This window comes from Tiliqua scincoides, chromosome 1, assembly GCF_035046505.1.
Source record: "Tiliqua scincoides isolate rTilSci1 chromosome 1, rTilSci1.hap2, whole genome shotgun sequence".
NCBI lineage: Eukaryota > Metazoa > Chordata > Lepidosauria > Squamata > Scincidae > Tiliqua > Tiliqua scincoides.
The window spans coordinates 68,479,406-68,497,833 of NC_089821.1; the positions used below are offsets into that span (position 1 = coordinate 68,479,406).

Here is an 18,428-nt window from a genome sequence, read left to right on the forward strand (position 1 = left end):
TGGGGAAAGGGGACAATCAGCCTTTTTAAGGAGTGGCCCAAGTTAATTTGCCACCTGAAATGGTGGCTGATCTGTCCCTCAATCCACCATTCTCACACACCATACCAGAACCCCGTCCCCATGTCAGGCAACACACAGACCCTCAGTACCACACACACACAAACACACACATTTCTTTGGTTTCTCTGCCTGCTGAGCCAAGCCTCCTACTGCTACTTGTTGTGTTGCATTCCTGGTCTCGCTGCCAGGTGGTGGAGGCCTATTGGGAAACCCTGATTTAGTGCAATTAGTTCCCTATATGGCCATCACACTGGTTAACAGTCAGAGAAGCTCCAGGGGAGGCTGAAGTGTTACCAGGTACCGCCAATTCTTGCAAACTCTGAGCTCTACGCCCCACGTCCTTCTGATACAGAGGCTGACCAGAGTCCTTTCTTTCATTCTATCTAACCCAGCACTCAGCAATGATGTCACTCCTAGGAAACTTGGGGAGAAGTAGTTGCCACTTCACAAAGTGACTGTGTTCAGCTTTGCCAGTAGAGGGGGAAAAATAGCTATCTATTGTGTTTCTTCCTTGGTGAAGAAACAGACATCAATGTATAGTTTCCCAATTTAATAAAATAAAACCAACACAGCAGTAATTCCGCAAGAATTCCCTGCATACCCAGTGTCTGGTACAACCACTGAAAATATGTGGAACAACCAAGTGCTGTGTCTCATATTTCAAATCCTAAACCCAAATGCTTTTTTGCTCCATAACTTTCGCATTGCATTTTTCACCTCTTCATTTCTCAGGGTATAAATTAAAGGATTCAGCATCGGAGTGATGATGGTGTAGAATACAGCTATGCTCTTGTCCTCTGAGAAAGTGGTGGCAGGCCTCACGTAGATGAAGATGCACGGCCCAAAGAAAAAGATCACGACAGTGATGTGGGAGGCACAGGTAGAGAGGGCTTTGAGGCGGCCCTCTGAGGAATGACTTCTCAAAGACACAAGGATGATGATATATGAAATAGTCAATGCCAAAAAGCATCCCAGAGAAATCATGCCACTGTTCACGATGACAACAACTCCAGCAACATAGGTATCAGCACAGGCCAAATTCAGTAAAGGCTGGACATCACAAAAATAGTGATCAATTTTGTTGGGCCCACAGTAGGGAAGATGTGAGGTGGCAAGGGTCTGTACTATTGAGTGACCGAGCCCTCCTAGCCATGACGCCACCACCATCCAACTGCATACACTCTTGCTCATAATTGTGGTGTAATGGAGGGGTCTGCAAATTGCCATGTACCGGTCAAAGGCCATCACCGTGAGAAGGTAGATCTCAGTACAGCCAAAGAAATGGACCCCAAAGTGCTGTACAAAGCAGCCAACAAAGGGGATGGTTTTCTTCTCAACAAGGAGGTCAGCAATCAATTTGGGAGCGGTACAAGAGGAGTAGCAGATGTCGACAAAGGAGAGGTAACCGAGGAAGAAATACATGGGAGAGTTCAGACCGGGACTGCTCTTGATTGTGACGATGATGAGCAGATTACCCAACACAATTGCTATGTAAAAAACCAAGAAAAGCCCAAAACAGAATTTCTCTACATCCTGGTTCTGAGTAAGTCCCAAGAGGATGAATTCAGACACATTGTTTCTCTTCTCCATGTTCTCAGGGTAGATGGAGATGATGGGTAACAGCACAGTATTAAATTACCTGTCATCAGACAAAATGAAGAATAGCATCAGCTAATAATGTCATTTTCAAATGTATATATCAAAGAACCTGGATATTGATCCGTCATAATTCCTAAGGGGTCTCACTTCAAAATCACTGAATCAAATGCTTCATGCTGAGAACACTCAGAACCAAAACTGAGTTAATGTAACTGATGTCATAAGCCAAGAACTCTCATTAAACTCTGGCCAAAGTAACACCACTTTAACATCAGTTCTAACTCTGACCTTAAAGATGCTTGTTAGCAAGAAGCTAAAAGCCACCCTCATCCAGTAGTGCCTGTGGTCTTTTATCTCTCCGGTACAGTCCAGCTCACTATAATAAAAGGTGGAAGGACAGATCAGTGAGTGGTTGGCTGGGCAATGCAAGTGGAAAGTTACTGAACCCTTGTCCCCTTAGCTTTGCTAGTTATGCCTATGAGTTGAAATAAGTACAAAAAGCTAGCTGCATCTAGCTACACTTGCACATGATCTGAGACAACTGGCCTCCTTGCTGCCCTTCTTTGGTACCAGCAATAAACAAGCTGTTTTCTGCTATACCTTACCTCAGAGCAGGGGTGTCCAAACTTTTTGGCAGGAGGGCCACATCATCTCTCTGACACTGTGTTGGGGGCTGGAGGGAAAAAGTTCATTTACATTTCAAATTTGAATAAATTTACATAAATGACTATATTAGAGATGGAACTTATATGAATGAATGAAGGTCTTGCAGTAGCTCAAGGCCTATAAAAGGCCTAGCACAAAGCAAGGCCAGCCTTTCCTTTGCTGCTGCTGCTGCAGCACAGATGTGAAACAGCAAGCAGTGGAGGGAGCCCTCGTCCCATAGCTCACATGAGAGATCAAACAGTTGGCTGTCACGCTGAGAGCAGTTGCATCAGGCTAGCGCAGGCCCCAGCAAGTCTCCAGAAGGCCAGAGGCTCATTGGAGACTGGGGGCTCCCTGAGGGCCAGGCTGGGAGTCCTCAAGGGCCGCAAGTGGCCCCAGGGCCGGGGTTTGGGCACCCCTGCCTCAGAGCATTAAATTAGGATGTAGCACTCTGAGTAACGAACCTCACGGTGCCTTTTTGGGTTCAAGGACAACAATAACTAATAGGGATAGTCCTTAAATCACAGAATTCAGCATAGGTCCCATAATTGTATAAACGTCCATACTCAATATCTAAATTGAGTACTCAATATCAAATTGAATACTAAATTTAGTACGCAATATCAATATCTAAAGCATAAGAGTCACTGCAATTACAGTTTTCATTAACATTTGGCAGGACAATGAAACCTCAGAAGCCTCCCCCTTCTCCCCCCCCCCACACTGGATGACTCTATATTCACTTGATATGACTGTTCTTCCAACTAGTCTCAGAGAGGCTACAGCTACTGAACTGAGCTCTCACTATATCAAGAAGGAAAAGGAGGGGACAGCATTTTCGAAAAACCCATTGAAAAAAGCTGTGTAAACAAAATGTATTATTTGCTGGATGCATTTCAAGGAAGCTCTTCATCAGAGCCAAGCCACAACAAACATAAAACAATTTATAATCACATCCAAAAAAATTATGGCGTCAAACCACATTATTTCAGTGTTATTGCCAATACAATAATTTTTGTAAAACGATTATATTATGTTTATTTTTATTTCAGTTCAGCACAGAAGAAGAGTTTACTACCAACATATTCAGCAAATAAGAGCATATTTATTGGAGCATCTTATTAACAGAATTCATAACCTTATTAACAATTTCATAAGGCGTTCTTGGCACTTTAGGGAACTCTTTTTTTTCCTACAGGTTTCCCACTGTATACCCCTGCCTTTCTTTGTACACGTGTCATCATCTTGCAAGCCCCAATATCTGTTGGGCCATTAAGGTGAGAAGGTTGCAGTCTTCGTGTACCTGGATGATGGAGCTCTCATCTTCCAACGAAGGGATTCCTTCTTGCCTTTCTTGTTCAATCTACTGTCACTTTGTCAACTGTTCAGTCTTTAAAATTTGACTTCACACCTTAGCTTTTTATAAGGACCAGGTGGTTGCCATCCTTAGCTAGATGCTAGATGGGAGAGCACTGAGGAACTCTGTCTCGCAGCCACATAATCAAGGGATGCTGGATGATAAATGAACATTCCCCTTATGAACTGTAAGCAATCACCATGTTACAGCAAGAGAGATTCATGAAAAGAAAAAAGTCCATTTCTGGATCTCTCTTATCGTATTGACCTTTCATCTTACTTTTAAGGATACATGTGCAGTGCTTCTGCTGCCCTGAACAAAGGAGCAATGTGTCCAGCTCTGACAGCATGGACACTTCCAGGAGAAACACCACGCTGGATTCATTCAATATGCCCTTTTGCCCTGGCAGAGGATTCACACTGATTTGAGAAGCAATCCCTTCTTGTGGACACCACCAACAGCACTACTATCAACATTCCAGACATTCCTTTATTTTTACAGATCCCCCCCCCATGAGAAACAGCTTAATATGGGTAAGTTAAAACATATCCCATATGTTTTTTTAAGTTTTCATTTAGTTTGCCAGGAAACACCCATGCCTGAATAAAACCTAAACTCTTTCAATACACTTACACCATAAGCCTATGTATATCTACACAAAAGGAAATCCCACAGAGTTCAGTGGAAGTTACTCCCAAATCAGAGTGTACGGAATTGCAGCCAAAGAGATCTAATCATTCCAGTACACACCAGTGAAGATTAGCGGATTCACTGTTGGATTTGCTGGTGGCAGACACTTAGAAAGATGACAGTCCTTCTGCTTGAGAGCCTCTGTGTCTTTAATGGTGTATCAAGCTGAAATGTTACCAATGCAGGTTTTCTGGGCATGGAGATGCAACCATAGGGAAGCTGCACTGACTAGATCTGCAAGGGCAAACTACGCTGCAGTCATGTGGAATAATGCCCCATTGCTCCATTCTCCCTTGCAAGGTACCTTAGGAAGAAAAGTCAGAACTGAAGAGGAAGACTTCGCTCTTGCCCAACAGCAACTCTTCTGCTGAGACCCCCCCTTTTTTTATTCCCATCAGTGTTCTGAACCCATTTCTGCCTTGCAAGAAGTCACAGCAGCTGACAGTGCTTCCCAGCACTTTTGCTAGGAAATGGGAGTACAGTCATAATAATCCACCTTACCGGAATGTTGTGAGAATAAGGCTGCAATCCTATCCACATTTACCTGGGAGTAATCCCCATTGGCTAAAATGGGATTTACTTCTGAGTAGACATGCATAGGATTGGGCTCTAAATGGGATCAGGAAGCACTACATGATGTATACAATTATTCAAACAATAAAGTCACTCAGAATAGAAGAATGGAAGGAAGCAAACCTTGACACAGAGAGGAATCCTGATGAACATTTCTTAGATAGTCAGCCAACTGCACACTGAAGCCAGTTACCGCAGATCTCAATTGTCTGGAAAGACTTACTTGGACGGTGTCTCCTAGTCCAAAGTATCCACCAGCAGGAACAGCTTTATACCTTCTGTTCCCTGTTCAGTTCTGTCTCTGCTAAGCTAGGATTGAAATGCCTTTCATTTTCAATCCTCTCTCCCTCTGGAGGCCTCAAGGGCTATTTCTCCCCTTTGCAGGAGGAAACTAGTAGAATCCATTGACCCTCTCCAAGTTGTGAACTTAGAACAGAAATATTTAAATGGGACCGTGTCCTGCTAGCACATCACTGATCTTGTTAATAACCTCCCAGAAGCATTTCATTACTTCCCAATGGGAAACGAGTTCCTGAAGAATCAACTCAACTTTTTAATGTACAAGACACACATTTCAATCGAACTTTCAAAACTTCAAGATCACTCCCTTTTCAAAGAGCTTCAAGTGAACACTTGCAGTTTTCCTTGTTGCTGGTAAGCAATATGACTAGGTATTACAGCCACAGGAGTGAAGCCACTTTTCATGGTTGCGCATGGGAGCATTGTCAGTGAGCAACATTTGATTGGTGGACAGTAGTGGGGTTGCCACAGTCTCTGTGGCTGTAACTGTCACAGTTGCAATATTTACAGCCCAATTCTATATGGTCTGTCAGCAGAAGTGCCAGGGTCCAGCACACATCATGCAACATGATCACACTTGCTGAGACCACCATCAAGTGCAATGAGATGGCCAGCACAGTCACTGGCAGACGTGTGTGCTTACCAGGGTCAAAGATACCATCTGCCAGTGTCAAGTAAGACAGGAATGGTGGTAGGCGGTGGGAGGGATGGGGAGGGAGTGGGAGGAAAGGAGGCATTTCTGGGTGGGGACCTCTTCTGATCTAATGCAACAATTATTATCGGATCCAGTCCTGCCTATTGAGATCACTGATCTTCTAACTAAAATTAAGTCAATAGGGCTGGACACTGAAGAGTTAGGTATGATTGGTTGTGATGCAGCTTACAGAATTGTCAAAAGAAGAATTCTAGATATTGAACAACAAGAGCTGTTTAGTGCCGCCAGAACCACATGTTCTCCACTCCATCTTCATATTCCAGTCAGTTTTGGGAAACCGGCCTCCTTCTTTTACCACCTGGTGTGCCCACAGGCCCGGAGAGCGTTTACACTGGCAAGGTGTAACGCTCTTCCATCAGCCTTGTTAACGGGCAGGTTCAGCGGTATCCCCTACTTAGAGAGGAAATGCAAGTGTGGTAGGGATTGTGTTGAGACTTTAATGAATACCTTTTTTTATTGCCCACTACATGTTGTGTCACGCAAGAAATTTCTAGGTCCATTGCTAGCTAGGATGCAGGGCTGGGAGGATTCAACCATGCTTCAGTCTCTCCTGTCCACTCCTGATCCTGAGACTCTGGATAATGTTGCTTCCTTTTTATCTGGGGTAATAGCCAGGCAGAGCCCTGGGACTCTGGGCAGTGATTGATGTTTTTGCTTATGTTGTGTTGTCTTTGTACATTCCTGTCTTGTTCTGTTCTTTCTCTGTATTTTATGCCAATAAAGGTCTTACTGAACTGAACTGAACTGGGTGGGGAGAGAGGAGCAACCAGGGGTAGGGGGGAGGCGGGAGGGGATGGATCTAGAGCAGGGGTGTCCAAAGTTTTTGGCAGGAGGGCCACATCAGCTCTCTGACACTTTGTTGGGGGCCGGGGGAAAAAAGAATTAATTTACATTTAAAATTTGAATAAATTTACATATGTTTACATAAATTAATATATTAAAGATGAACTTATATGAATGAATGAAGGTCTTGCAATAGCTCAAGGCCTATAAAAGGCCTTGCACAAAGCAAGGCTGGCCTTTCCTTTGCTGTACTGCATCACAGATGTGAAACAGCAAGCAGTGGAGGTAGCCCTTATCCCACAGCTCACACGAGAGGTCAAGCAGTCGCCCTCATGCTGAGAGCAGTTGCGTCAGGCCAGTGCGGGCTCCAACAAATCTCTGGAGGGCCAGAGACTCATTGGAGACTGGGGGCTCCCTGAGGGCCGCATTGAGAGGCCTCAAGGGCTGTAAGTGGCCCCAGGGCCGGGGTTTGAGCACCCCTGATCTAGAGGCAATTGGTACACCAGATCTTATCCCCTCTTTCGAAAACCTCTTTGCCTCTTTTCTCTTCTCAGTCATCTGTACCAAAATAAGTTGCATATCTCCAAGGGGACACATAGGCAGTCTGAGGGCTTGGGCAGCCTACGTGGAGGTAAGTACAAAATGTTTCTACTTACCCCCTGCAGGTTGTCCAATCCCCACCACCACAGGGTACAGTGATGGGGCTACATCTGGTGGCAGGGGGTAGGATTGGGGCCTTTCTCCTTATTCTACTGCTATTTTGGGAGGGGGGTGCATATTATGAACAAAACTCAGAGCCCAATCCTGAGCTTCCGGGGTGCATAGCTGCAGCGGCACCTAAAACGGCTGCCACCGCATCCTGCACTCCCATGGCAGCTGCAGGCAGCACCTCAGGAGAAGGGGACTTTTGTCCCCTTCCCCTGAGTAAAGGGATTCACCCCGCAATGGGGCTACTCAATTCACCACCGACCACCGAAAAGGTTGGCGGTGAGGTAAGAGCCTTCATGTCAGGTGCCAAGCCTGACGAGAAGGCTCAGGATCCAATGGAACATTGCTCCACCGGTCCTGCCTCCCTCCCTGCCTGTTCCCTCCCCCTGGCACACCTTCCCCTGCCCTCTCCCTGCCTCCCCGCCCTCTCACTGCCCTCTGCCCGCCTCACCCCTCCCTGGAATGCCTCCCCCTTCCAGAGTTTGCCTTTGTTGCGTCTTTGCCTATTTAGGACCAGAGATAAGCAATCAAGAGCCATCAAGTCATACAAGAAGGTCCCTTGTTGAGCTCACCCACAAATGATCTCATAGGTTTCTATGGGACACAAAGGTATACAATTCTGGATGATCAGATGCTTGTATCTCTCCTGCATCCCTTGTCTGTCTGGTGACCTATCTGTAGAGGTGTTTAGGATGACAGCTTAAGGGCACAATCCTAACCAAGTCTACTCAGAAGTAAGTCCTATTTTGTTCAATGGGTCTTATTCTCAGGAAAGTGTGGTTAGGATTGCAGCCTAAGTCTTACAGAACACAATCGGCTTAATTCTGAGTAAAATAAATGACACCGTTTTCAAACACATCTACCTATCTGGTGACCTATCTAGCACAAATAGCTAGAGGTGCAGTGTGTGTCAGCAGTTCCTGGAGGCTGTTCCAGCATAGGTAGGTTGGCATCAGGGGTGGGGAGAGGGAAGTCCGGGGTATTCTAGGGTGGGGAGGGCAGGGGGCAGAGAATGGGCTGGAGAGTGTGGATCTCAGTAGCCAAAGTGCATGCCTGATCTTATTCCTGATATTCTAGTCCGCCTGCCCCCTTCCTCTCTTTTGGACATACAGCAGCAAAATAGCGGGCATGGGTCCTAGGAGACCCACAGGCAGCCAGAAAGCCTATCCAGAGTCAAGAAAAAATGTACATACCACTGACTGACTTTCTGATCACCCTCCTACACTATAGCTTCCTGAGAACTTCTGGGCTTGAACCTTAAAGAATAGTTCAGAACACCTCTCTTTATATTTGAACAGTAAATTTTGCATAACACTTGAGAAGTTATTAGTCCAGAATACATCCTTTATTGTGACCTGACATCTATTTACATTTAAATATCTTTCAAATATCAAGGAAGCTTTTTCAGGACTGCATCTATTAGCAAGATCAGCTTGAATGCAATACACCTAAAGTTTACTGTGCTAAATTAAGGAAGTGAATCAATAAATGGCAAAATATTCCAAATAAACACTTCTGAAATCACCTAGACATTGGGTTTGTTTTTTTTCAGTTATTCCACAACATTTTAAAATACAGATAAGCCAGGCGTTCACACTCTTCTACATGTTTACTTCCATGTGTCAGTATCTTGGGTGCTGGAAAGATATTTAGTGCACTTTAATGCAACAACAGATGACTGATCAGCCTAGCATAAAAACTCGTACAGACCATTTTATGATGTGGGAAGGACCAGTTAGTAAAGGACAAGACATCAAGAAAAGTGAGTGTGTGTGTCTTCATGTTTTTTATTGGAGCTATTCATTAAACCCCTAAGCATGATCTATTTCTGTGGTCTAGACTGATTTTGTCATGGTGTTAAGCCACGCTTTTCCTGCTTTACACCTGCTTTGCCTCACAGTGATGCAGCGGTGCCAAGACAGAGTACACTGCACCCTGCGGGGGATTTTCAGCTGCTGGAGGTCTCAGCAGAGTAGGGGGACGTTTGTCCCCTTGCCCAAGGGTAAGCCCCAGCAGCTGCAATGCGTCTCCTCCGTTTTGCTCTAGTCACCCGGAATGGCTCTGAAGAGAGGGGGAGAGGCTGCTTGCACAGCATGTTCAGGCACCTGCAAAACTAAGCGTTGTGTCCCTCCTCTAGCAATGCAACTGCCATAATGGGTCAACTTGGACCTGCGCCAGTGGTATCGCTGGTGCACGTCTGTGTTGTTCTGTGCAGATGGATCAGGCCCGGGAAGGGGTTGGGATTTGATGCGCACCACTGCTGCCAAACCCACCCCCAGGCCCGCTCCATCCACCTCTGCCCCATCTCCTCCCCATTCCACTCTCCTTCTACTCCATTCCGCCCCATACACCATGATTACCTGTTCTGGCAGATCTCCATCCCTCCCCAAGCGCATGTGGGAAGGCTCCAACCTTCCTACCGGTGTGCCATCTCCCTGCACTGCAGCAAAGCACTTTATGATGCTTTTGTGGAAGTTGCATTCCACCTGCACTTCCTGTAGTTAGAATCAGGCTGTAAGTCTCAGGTTGCATCAGCACTTAAAATATTGATGCTCATACCAAAGATACTGTTGTACTTTTTCAGCCCTAGGCTGCAGCTGGCCCCTTAAATGCAAATAGCTACTTTGGGAGCAAAGACCGTTGCTGGTGAGGGCAATTTTTAAAGGAAGAGGACTCCTTTAAGGGAAAGGGTTAATTTTTCCCACCCCACACACCACGGTCTCAATCAGGCTGGCCTCCTCACTGCTCTTTTTTTGTGTAAAAGAGGCCCTCTGATTTGGAAGAACACCCCATAAGAACACATTCCTGCAAGCATCTAATTTGATCTTAATTCTCTGGAAACTTCTGCATGTATTTTGTCTTTCCAAGTGCTGGTGTGTGTCACACGCATGCAGTTGGTTCTTGATATTGCTTGTGCATGTTCTTCTCCTTGGTCCCATTGCCACATTGATACATTTTGGAGATAGACATTTTCAGAGTATAGCAGCCCTGAGCTACTTATCTTAGCTAAAACACCATTTCTGCCATATATGTTGCTTTTACCTGCATGGCTTAACGAAAATAATCCTAAAGCTTATATTTTTATTTTCTTACTAGAAATCACTTTCCTGCTCCATAGTTTTTTCATGGCGTTCTTCACCTCTTCATTTCGTAATGTGTAGATTAATGGGTTCAGCATTGGGGTGACAATAGTATAAAAAACAGCCACGGTCTTGTCTTCAGAGAAGTTGCTGGAAGGGCGTATGTAGGTAAAGGTGCAAGGTCCGAAAAATAAAATGACGACCGTGATGTGGGAAGCACAGGTAGAAAGAGCTTTGCGGCGCCCTTCAGAAGAGTGAGATCTCAAAGAGACCAAGATGACAATGTATGAGACAACCAGGATGAGGAAGCAGCTCAGAGCAATCATCCCACTGTTGGCGACCACTATAATGCCAATAATGTGGGTATCTGTGCATGCCAGTTTCAGTAAAGGATGGACATCACAGAAATAGTGGTCAATCTCATTGGGCCCACAGAAAGGGAGCTGAGTTGTGGCCAGAGTCTGTATCATGGAATGCATCAATCCCCCAGCCCATGAGGCTGCCACCATCTGGCCACAAACCCGCTTGGTCATAATGGTGGTGTAGTGGAGTGGTTTACAAATGGCAATGTATCGGTCATACGCCATCACAGTGAGGATGAAGATCTCTGTGCAGCCAAAGAAATGGACCCCAAAGAGCTGTGCTATGCAGCCTATGAAAGAAATAGTTTTCTTCTCAACGAGAAAATCTGCAATCATTTTTGGGGCTGTAACAGAGGAGTAGCAGATGTCAACAAAAGATAAATAGCTGAGGAAAAAATACATGGGAGAGTTCAAGCAAGAGCTGAAGATGATAGTAACAACTATGAGGAGGTTTCCTACTAATATGATTAAATAGAAAAACAGAAACAGCACAAAACATATTTTTTGCATCTCTTCACCGTGGGTGAGACCCAAGAGGACAAATTCAGTCACATTATTTATGTTCTGCATCATGGATGTGAGAACCAAGTCTTGAACTCCTGTAATGAAGAGGAAAGAAGATGCTCAGTACATGATATTTATTGTTGATGATTTGGGACTCAGTTGACATATGCAACAGAATCCAGTGGGGGAATCCAGATAGAATAGACATTACCACTTCAGACTGCATGTGGGGGAACATTTAAAAAAGGACCCTGCAAGTATTTTTTTTTTTAAAGCAAAACCTAGGACAGCGGGGAGGAGCATTTTAAGCCTGTCCCCCTCCTCAGTGTTTTACAGTTTGACTTGCTGAAAATGTTTTACAGAAGGAAATATTCAAAGAAGTAATTTCCCTATCAATAGTTGGAAGTGGTACAGTCCACCCAACTGCTACATGTATGAATTCAGACCTCAGTGAATTTCAGAATGAATTGACTGATGAAGTATCTTTAACTACAAGTGAGTATAGTATTAATGCATTTTTCCCTCCAGTCTTTCACCTATGGATGCTTTGTAGAATAGCCATCTTTAAATCTGAGAAATACAGGCATGTGCCACTTAACAACCTGCCGCTTAATGATGGATCACATATATGACGGTGGTCAAAGCACAACAAAGAAGCTCTTAATGAGGCAATCGCATCTCCCATAGCCTGCAGCAGAATGTCTGTTTACACAACATAGAGGCTCTTAATACAAAGAGGAGGCAATCTGTCTCCAGTAGCCTGTGCAGCCAGCTAGTGACTGGTAGGAAGTGACTGTTGACACAACAGAGGCACTAGATTGGGCTAAATGTTCACTTAATAACCTAATTGCATAACAACAGGAATCAGAGAACATATCCCTGTCATTAAATGGCATACACCTGTACATAAAGCAAATACATATGTGTGTGTACATAGCCTCCCTGCTCCCTTTCTCTCCTCGGACTTGCACTAGCAAAATCACGAGCCCAGATCCAAGGAGACCCATAGCGGAGCAAGAGGCTTATGGAGGTGTAAGGGGATTTAAATTGCCTTTCACCTCCAAGGCCTCCAGATCCACCACCACCAGCCCCACTAGATACAGCACTCCCATTTTTGCCACATCTGCACCAGCGGTTGGCAGAAAGGAAAGGTTAATCAGCCCAAGCAATTTGTCATATGTTGTCATATGTTGAAGGAAGCAGTCAATTTTCCCTGTTACTTATTGTTTTCATGGGGAAAGTGCTCCCAAAATTTACATAAGGAACTGTAATTTGGGGGTCGGCTCAAATCTCTTAAAGTTTCCACCAAATAAAAATAAACAGTGTAAAGAACATTATAATGGTGATTTCTCACATCTCAGGATTATCCTCATTTTGTTAAAATCTTAAAATGATTGGTGCCCTCCAAAGGTATTTCCATGATTTATCTTCTAGTTCTCTTTGCAGGGCCCCACAAGTTATGGCATCACCGTAGGCAGGTTTAAAAAGAATTTTACTCTCTTCCACTTCTGTAATGAGCATAGTGTGAAAAGTTTGGATCACGATTTCCTTTATGATTCAACCAATGATGAAATAAAAAATATGCATCTGGACTGCAGATAAATCTTCATAAAGGTGCTATGTGACTCTTGGTTAGTTTTGCTATGGCTACCCCTCTGGTAGTTGAGAAAGATGTTACCTTTAGGATTGCCATATTTACAGCAGCAGCACTACATTTGAAGAGAAGGCCTGTGCAAGCACAAGTGGTAGACTATAATGAGCTGGTGTGCTGACTTTTTGGCTCTCATATCTCCCCTGTGGAATGTACTGATTTAGCCTGGTCAGTTGTATTATTGCAATGACCTATTAGGCCAGTCGTATTGCATTTTTTCTATATTATCATGACTTGTTCCATTAACAGTATATCAATTATGCATATGCCAATTTAACAATGGCCTTGTAGCCAGATTGCCTAAGAGTTAATCCAAGCTCACTGGCTTCCTTTTTCTCTCTTAGTGTATTTTAAAATTAAAAGGCATGATCCAGCCAAAGTGAAGCATTCATTGATTAGGAATGTGTCTACACATTTTTTTAAAAGAATGTAATACTGTATAACATACTATCAAAAGAACAAATATCCATTCTGGAACAACCCACCTTGCTTGTAGCTGCTGTTTTCCATCTTCCAATAGCTTGATGTGGTTTTTTAGGTTGTCTTTGTTGTTTCTTGCTGTCCTTGATGTACTTCCTTGAAAGCAAAAAGCATCTGGAGAATGCAGAGCTGGCAGCTTTTCTGGTACTAGATAGTTAATTGGTGGGAAATTCCTTGATCTACAAATTTTCTTCAAATACCTGCATTTGAGAGTGTAGTTCTCAGAAGTCACCAGTAAGGGCTAATTGAATGCCTTGTTGAATAGTAATACCATCGTTAATAAATTCTGTACAAATGGAGGATGATTAAACCCCTTAGAATGTCATCTTTTATACATGTACATCTGAAAATGCACAGCATATCTAATTTTTCCGGGAAGATGTTCATTAGTCTTCCTCTATTACTATCAAAGATCTACCAACTGACAGCATCTTTGGGGAGGCGAGTAGTGGAGAAGGAAGACGTCACAATCCTGCTTGCCAAGTTCCAAAAGATAAACTCTACCAGATGCTAACAGTAAATCATAAACCAGGATAATAAGATCCCAGGAGCCATAGAAGGAGAAGAGAGACAGGAGCAAAAGTAAATGCAAAACTTTTTATTACTTCAAACAAGAACTTGTAGTTGGCTTCAATGTTCTCTTTAATTCCTTGTGCCCAACTTTGAATATGCTTTTCACAAAGTTATTCTTTCAGGGTACTTCCTGCACCAGGATATTTCATATATGGTGGATTCATTCAGTGTGCTTCACAGATACAAGTGTTGATGGGGCTGTACTGCTGACTTCAGTATGAAGGGCTGCTCATCTCAAAAGCAACCCAGGAAGTTAGCAACCCAGCCTCACATTCTTATTGAACCCACAGGTGTTAAGAATGGCTACCATGCTTGAAACAGAACTTAGCAACTTCACTTCAGCCACTCAGATACCCAAGTGGTTGCTCCCCTCACATCTAGCAATATGAATAAATATAAAAGTTTTTTTTTTTAATTTCTGCTGGATCTTGCTGCAGATTATCACAGAGAGCTTCCAAAAATAACATGGCTCAGTTCAATATTATGCATAGTCTATGACCACATGCAGAATGCCTCTGTCAGTTCTTCTTTGCCATATGATGTTTAAAATGTTAATGATGTTTAATATGATGTATGCAACTTGTCCCTCAAAACAGCTACAGTGCCAGAGGATTGGAGGATAGCAAATGTCATGCCGATCTTTAAAAAGGGAAAGAGGGGGAACCTGGGAAACTATAGGCCAGTCAGCCTAACATCTATACCGGGTAAGATGGTGGAATGCCTCATCAAAGATAGAATCTCAAAACACATAGACGAACCAGCCTTGCTGAGGTAGAATCAGCATGGCTTTTGTAAGGGTAAGTCTTGCCTCACAAACCTTTTAGAATTCTTTGAAAAGGTCAACAGGCATGTGGATGCAGGAGAACCCGTGGACATTATATATCTGGACTTTTAGAAGGAGTTCGACACGGTCCCTCACCAAAAGCTACTGAAAAAACTCCACAGTCAGGGAATTAGAGGGCAGGTCCTCTCCTGTATTGAGAACTGGTTGAAGAGCAGGAAACAGAGAGTGGGTGTCAATGGGCAATTTTCACAATGGAGCGAGATGAAAAGCGGTGTGCCCCAAGGATCTGTCCTGGGACCGGTGCTTTTCAACCTCTCCATAAATGACCTGGAGACAGGGTTGAGCAGTGAGGTGGCTAAGTTTGCAGACGACACCAAACTTTTCAAGTGGTGAAGACCAGAAGTGATTGTGAGGAGCTCCAGAAGGATCTCTCCAAACTGGCAGAATGGGCAGCAAAATGGCAGATGCGTTTCAATGTAAGTAAGTGTAAAGTCATGCACATAGGGGCAAAAAATCAAAACTTCACATATAGGCTAATGGGTTCTGAGCTACCTGTGACAGATCAGGAGAGAGATCTTGGGGTGGTGGTGGAAAGGTCAATGAAAGTGTTGACCCAATGTGTTGGCAACTTTCAGTCTCGAAAGACTATGGTATCGCGCTCTGAAAGGTGGTTCTGGCACAGCGTCTAGTGTGGCTGAAAAGGCCAATTCGGGAGTGACAATCCCTTCCACACTGGGAGCAAGTGCAGTCTGTTCCTGGTCTGTCTCCCTGGCTATGGGCCTTCCTTCTTAGCCTCTTAGCCTCAGACTGTTGGCCAAGCGTCTCTTCAAACTGGGAAAGGCCATGCTGCACAGCCTGCCTCCGAGCGGGCAGCTCAGAGGCCAGGGTTTCCCACTTGTTGAGGTCCACTCCTAAGGCCTTCAGATCCCTCTTGCAGATGTCCTTGTATCACAGTTGTGGTCTACCTGTAGGGCGCTTTCCTTGCACGAGTTCTCCATAGAGGAGATCCTTTGGGATCCGGCCATCATCCATTCTCACAACATGACCGAGCCAATGCAGGCGTCTCTGTTTCAGCAGTGCATACATGCTAGGGATTCCAGCATGTTCCAGGACTGTGTTGTTTGGAACTCTGTCCTGCCAGGTGATGCCGAGAATGCGTCGGAGGCAGCGCATGTGGAAAGCGTTCAGTTTCCTCTCCTGTTGTGAGCGAAGAGTCCATGACTCACTGCAGTACAGAAGTGTACTCAGGACGCAAGCTCTGTAGACCTGGATCTTGGTATGTTCCGTCAGCTTCTTATTGGACCAGACTCTCTTTGAGAGTCTGGAAAACGTGGTAGCTGCTTTACCGATGCGTTTGTTTAGCTCGGTATCGAGAGAAAGAGTGTCGGAGATCGTTGAGCCAAGGTACACAAAGTCATGGACAACCTCCAGTTCATGTGCAGAGATTGTAATGCAGGGAGGTGAGTCCACATCCTGAACCATGACCTGTGTTTTCTTCAGGCTGATCGTCAGTCCAAAATCTTGGCAGGCCTTGCTAAAACGATCCATGAGCTGCTGGAGATCTTTGGCAGAGTGGGTAGTGACAGCTGCATCGTCGCAAAGAGGAAGTCATGCAGACATTTCAGCTGGACTTTGGACTTTGCTCTCAGTCTGGAGAGGTTGAAGAGCTTTCCATCTGATCTGGTCCGGAGATAGATGCCTTCTGTTGCAGTTCCAAAGGCATGCTTCAGCAGGACAGCGAAGAAAATCCCAAACAAGGTTGGTGGAAGAACACAGCCCTGCTTCACGCCACTTCGGGTGTCAAAGGGGTCTGATGTGGAGCCATCGAAGACTACAGTGCCCTTCATGTCCTTGTGGAAGGAACTGATGATGCTGAGGAGCCAATCTTAGGGAGAATCTTGAAGAGGCCATCCCTGCTGACCAGGTCGAAGGCCTTCATGAGATCTATGAAGGCTATAAAGAGTGGCTGTCGTTGTTCCCTGCATTTCTCCTGCAGTTGTCTAAGGGAGAATACCATATCAGTGGTGGACCTGTTGGCTCACAATCCGCACTGTGATTCTGGATAAACGTTCTCTGCAAATACCTGGAGCCTCTTTAGTGCAACTTGGGCAAACAGCTTTCCTACAACACTAAGGAGAGAGATGCTACAGTAGTTGTTGCAGTCACCCCATCGCCTTTGTTCTTGTACAGCGTGATGATGTTTGCATCCCTCATGTCTTGAGGTACTCCACCTTCTCTCCAGCAGAGACAGAGGATTTCATGCAGCTCAGTAGCAATGATCACTTTGCAGCACTTTAGGACTTCAGCAGGGATGGTGTCTTTTCCAGGTGCCTTGACAAAGGCAAGGGAGTCCAGGGCCACGTGAAGTTCTTCTAGGGTTGGTTCACTGTCAAGCTCCTCCAGCACAGGCAGGCACTCAATGTTGTTCAGCGCTTCTTCGGTGACTACATTTTCTCTGGAATATAGCTCACAGTAGTGCTGTACCCAGCGTTCCATCTGCTGCGTCCGATCCTGGATGACCTCACCTGTGGCAGACTTCAGAGGGGCAATTTTCTTCTGCGTTGGACCTAGGGCCTGCTTGATACCGTCATACATCCCCTTGATGTTGCCTGTGTCAGCTGCTATCTGTATCTGGGAGCAGAGCTGGAGCCAGTAGTCATTAGCACATCTCCTGGCAATCTGCTGTACTTTGCTGCGAGCAGCTTGGAGGACCTGCAGGTTGCGCTCACTGGGACAGGCCTTGTATGCTGCTTGAGCTCTCCTCTTTTCCTCAGTGACTGGTGTCAGCTCCTCAGAGTGGGCTTCAAACCAGTCTTTCAAACCAGAGTGGGCATTCAAACGGGATGCAGGGGGAGGGGGAAGAGAGGTGTTTGTGGGTATCAGGAAATTGGAGAGGGAGCAGTGGTGAGACAAACGGGATGGAGGGGGAAGAGAGGGGTTTGTGGGTATCAGGAAATTGGAGAGGGAGCAGTGGTGAGACAAACGGGATGCAGGGGGGAGGGGGAAGAGAGGGGTTTGTGGGTATCAGAAAATTGGAGAGGGAGCAGTGGTGAGACAAACGGGATGCAGGGGGGAGGGGGAAGAGAGGGGTTTGTGGGTATCAGGAATTTGGAGAGGGAGCAGTGGTGAGACAAACGGGATGCAGGGGGAGGGGGAAGAGAGGGGTTTGTGGGTATCAGGAAATTGGAGAGGGAGCAGTGGTAAGACAAACGGGATGCAGGGGGGAGGGGAAGAGAGGGGTTTGTGGGTATCAGGAAATTGGAGAGGGAGCAGTGGTGAGACAAACGGGATGCAGGGGTAGGGGAAGAGAGGGGTTTGTGGGTATCAGGAAATTGGAGAGGGAGCAGTGGTGAGACAAACGGGATACAGGGGGAGGGGGAAGAGAGGGGTTTGTGGGTATCAGGAAATTGGAGAGGGAGCAGTGGTGAGACAAACGGGATGCAGGGGGGAGGGGAAGAGAGGGGTTTGTGGGTATCAGGAAATTGGAGAGGGAGCAGTGGTGAGACAAACGGGATGCAGGGGGGAGGGGGAAGAGAGGGGTTTGTGGGTATCAGGAAATTGGAG

The 18,428-nt window shown here is 45.4% G+C and overlaps 2 protein-coding genes across 2 annotated transcripts; both read right to left on the bottom strand.

Annotated features, from left to right (window-relative positions):
* Nucleotides 1–720: 720 nt before the first annotated feature.
* On the bottom strand, nucleotides 721–1,653 carry LOC136644783 (olfactory receptor 4S2-like). Its single transcript, XM_066620926.1, has one exon. The coding sequence runs from the start codon at nucleotides 1,648–1,650 to the stop codon at nucleotides 721–723; it is 930 nt and encodes a 309-aa protein (XP_066477023.1). The 5' UTR covers nucleotides 1,651–1,653.
* Nucleotides 1,654–10,503: 8,850 nt separating this feature from the next.
* LOC136654467 (olfactory receptor 4S2-like) lies at nucleotides 10,504–11,445 on the bottom strand. The gene has a single exon (XM_066631458.1). The coding sequence runs from the start codon at nucleotides 11,443–11,445 to the stop codon at nucleotides 10,504–10,506; it is 942 nt and encodes a 313-aa protein (XP_066487555.1).
* Between the last annotated feature and the right edge of the window lie 6,983 nt (nucleotides 11,446–18,428).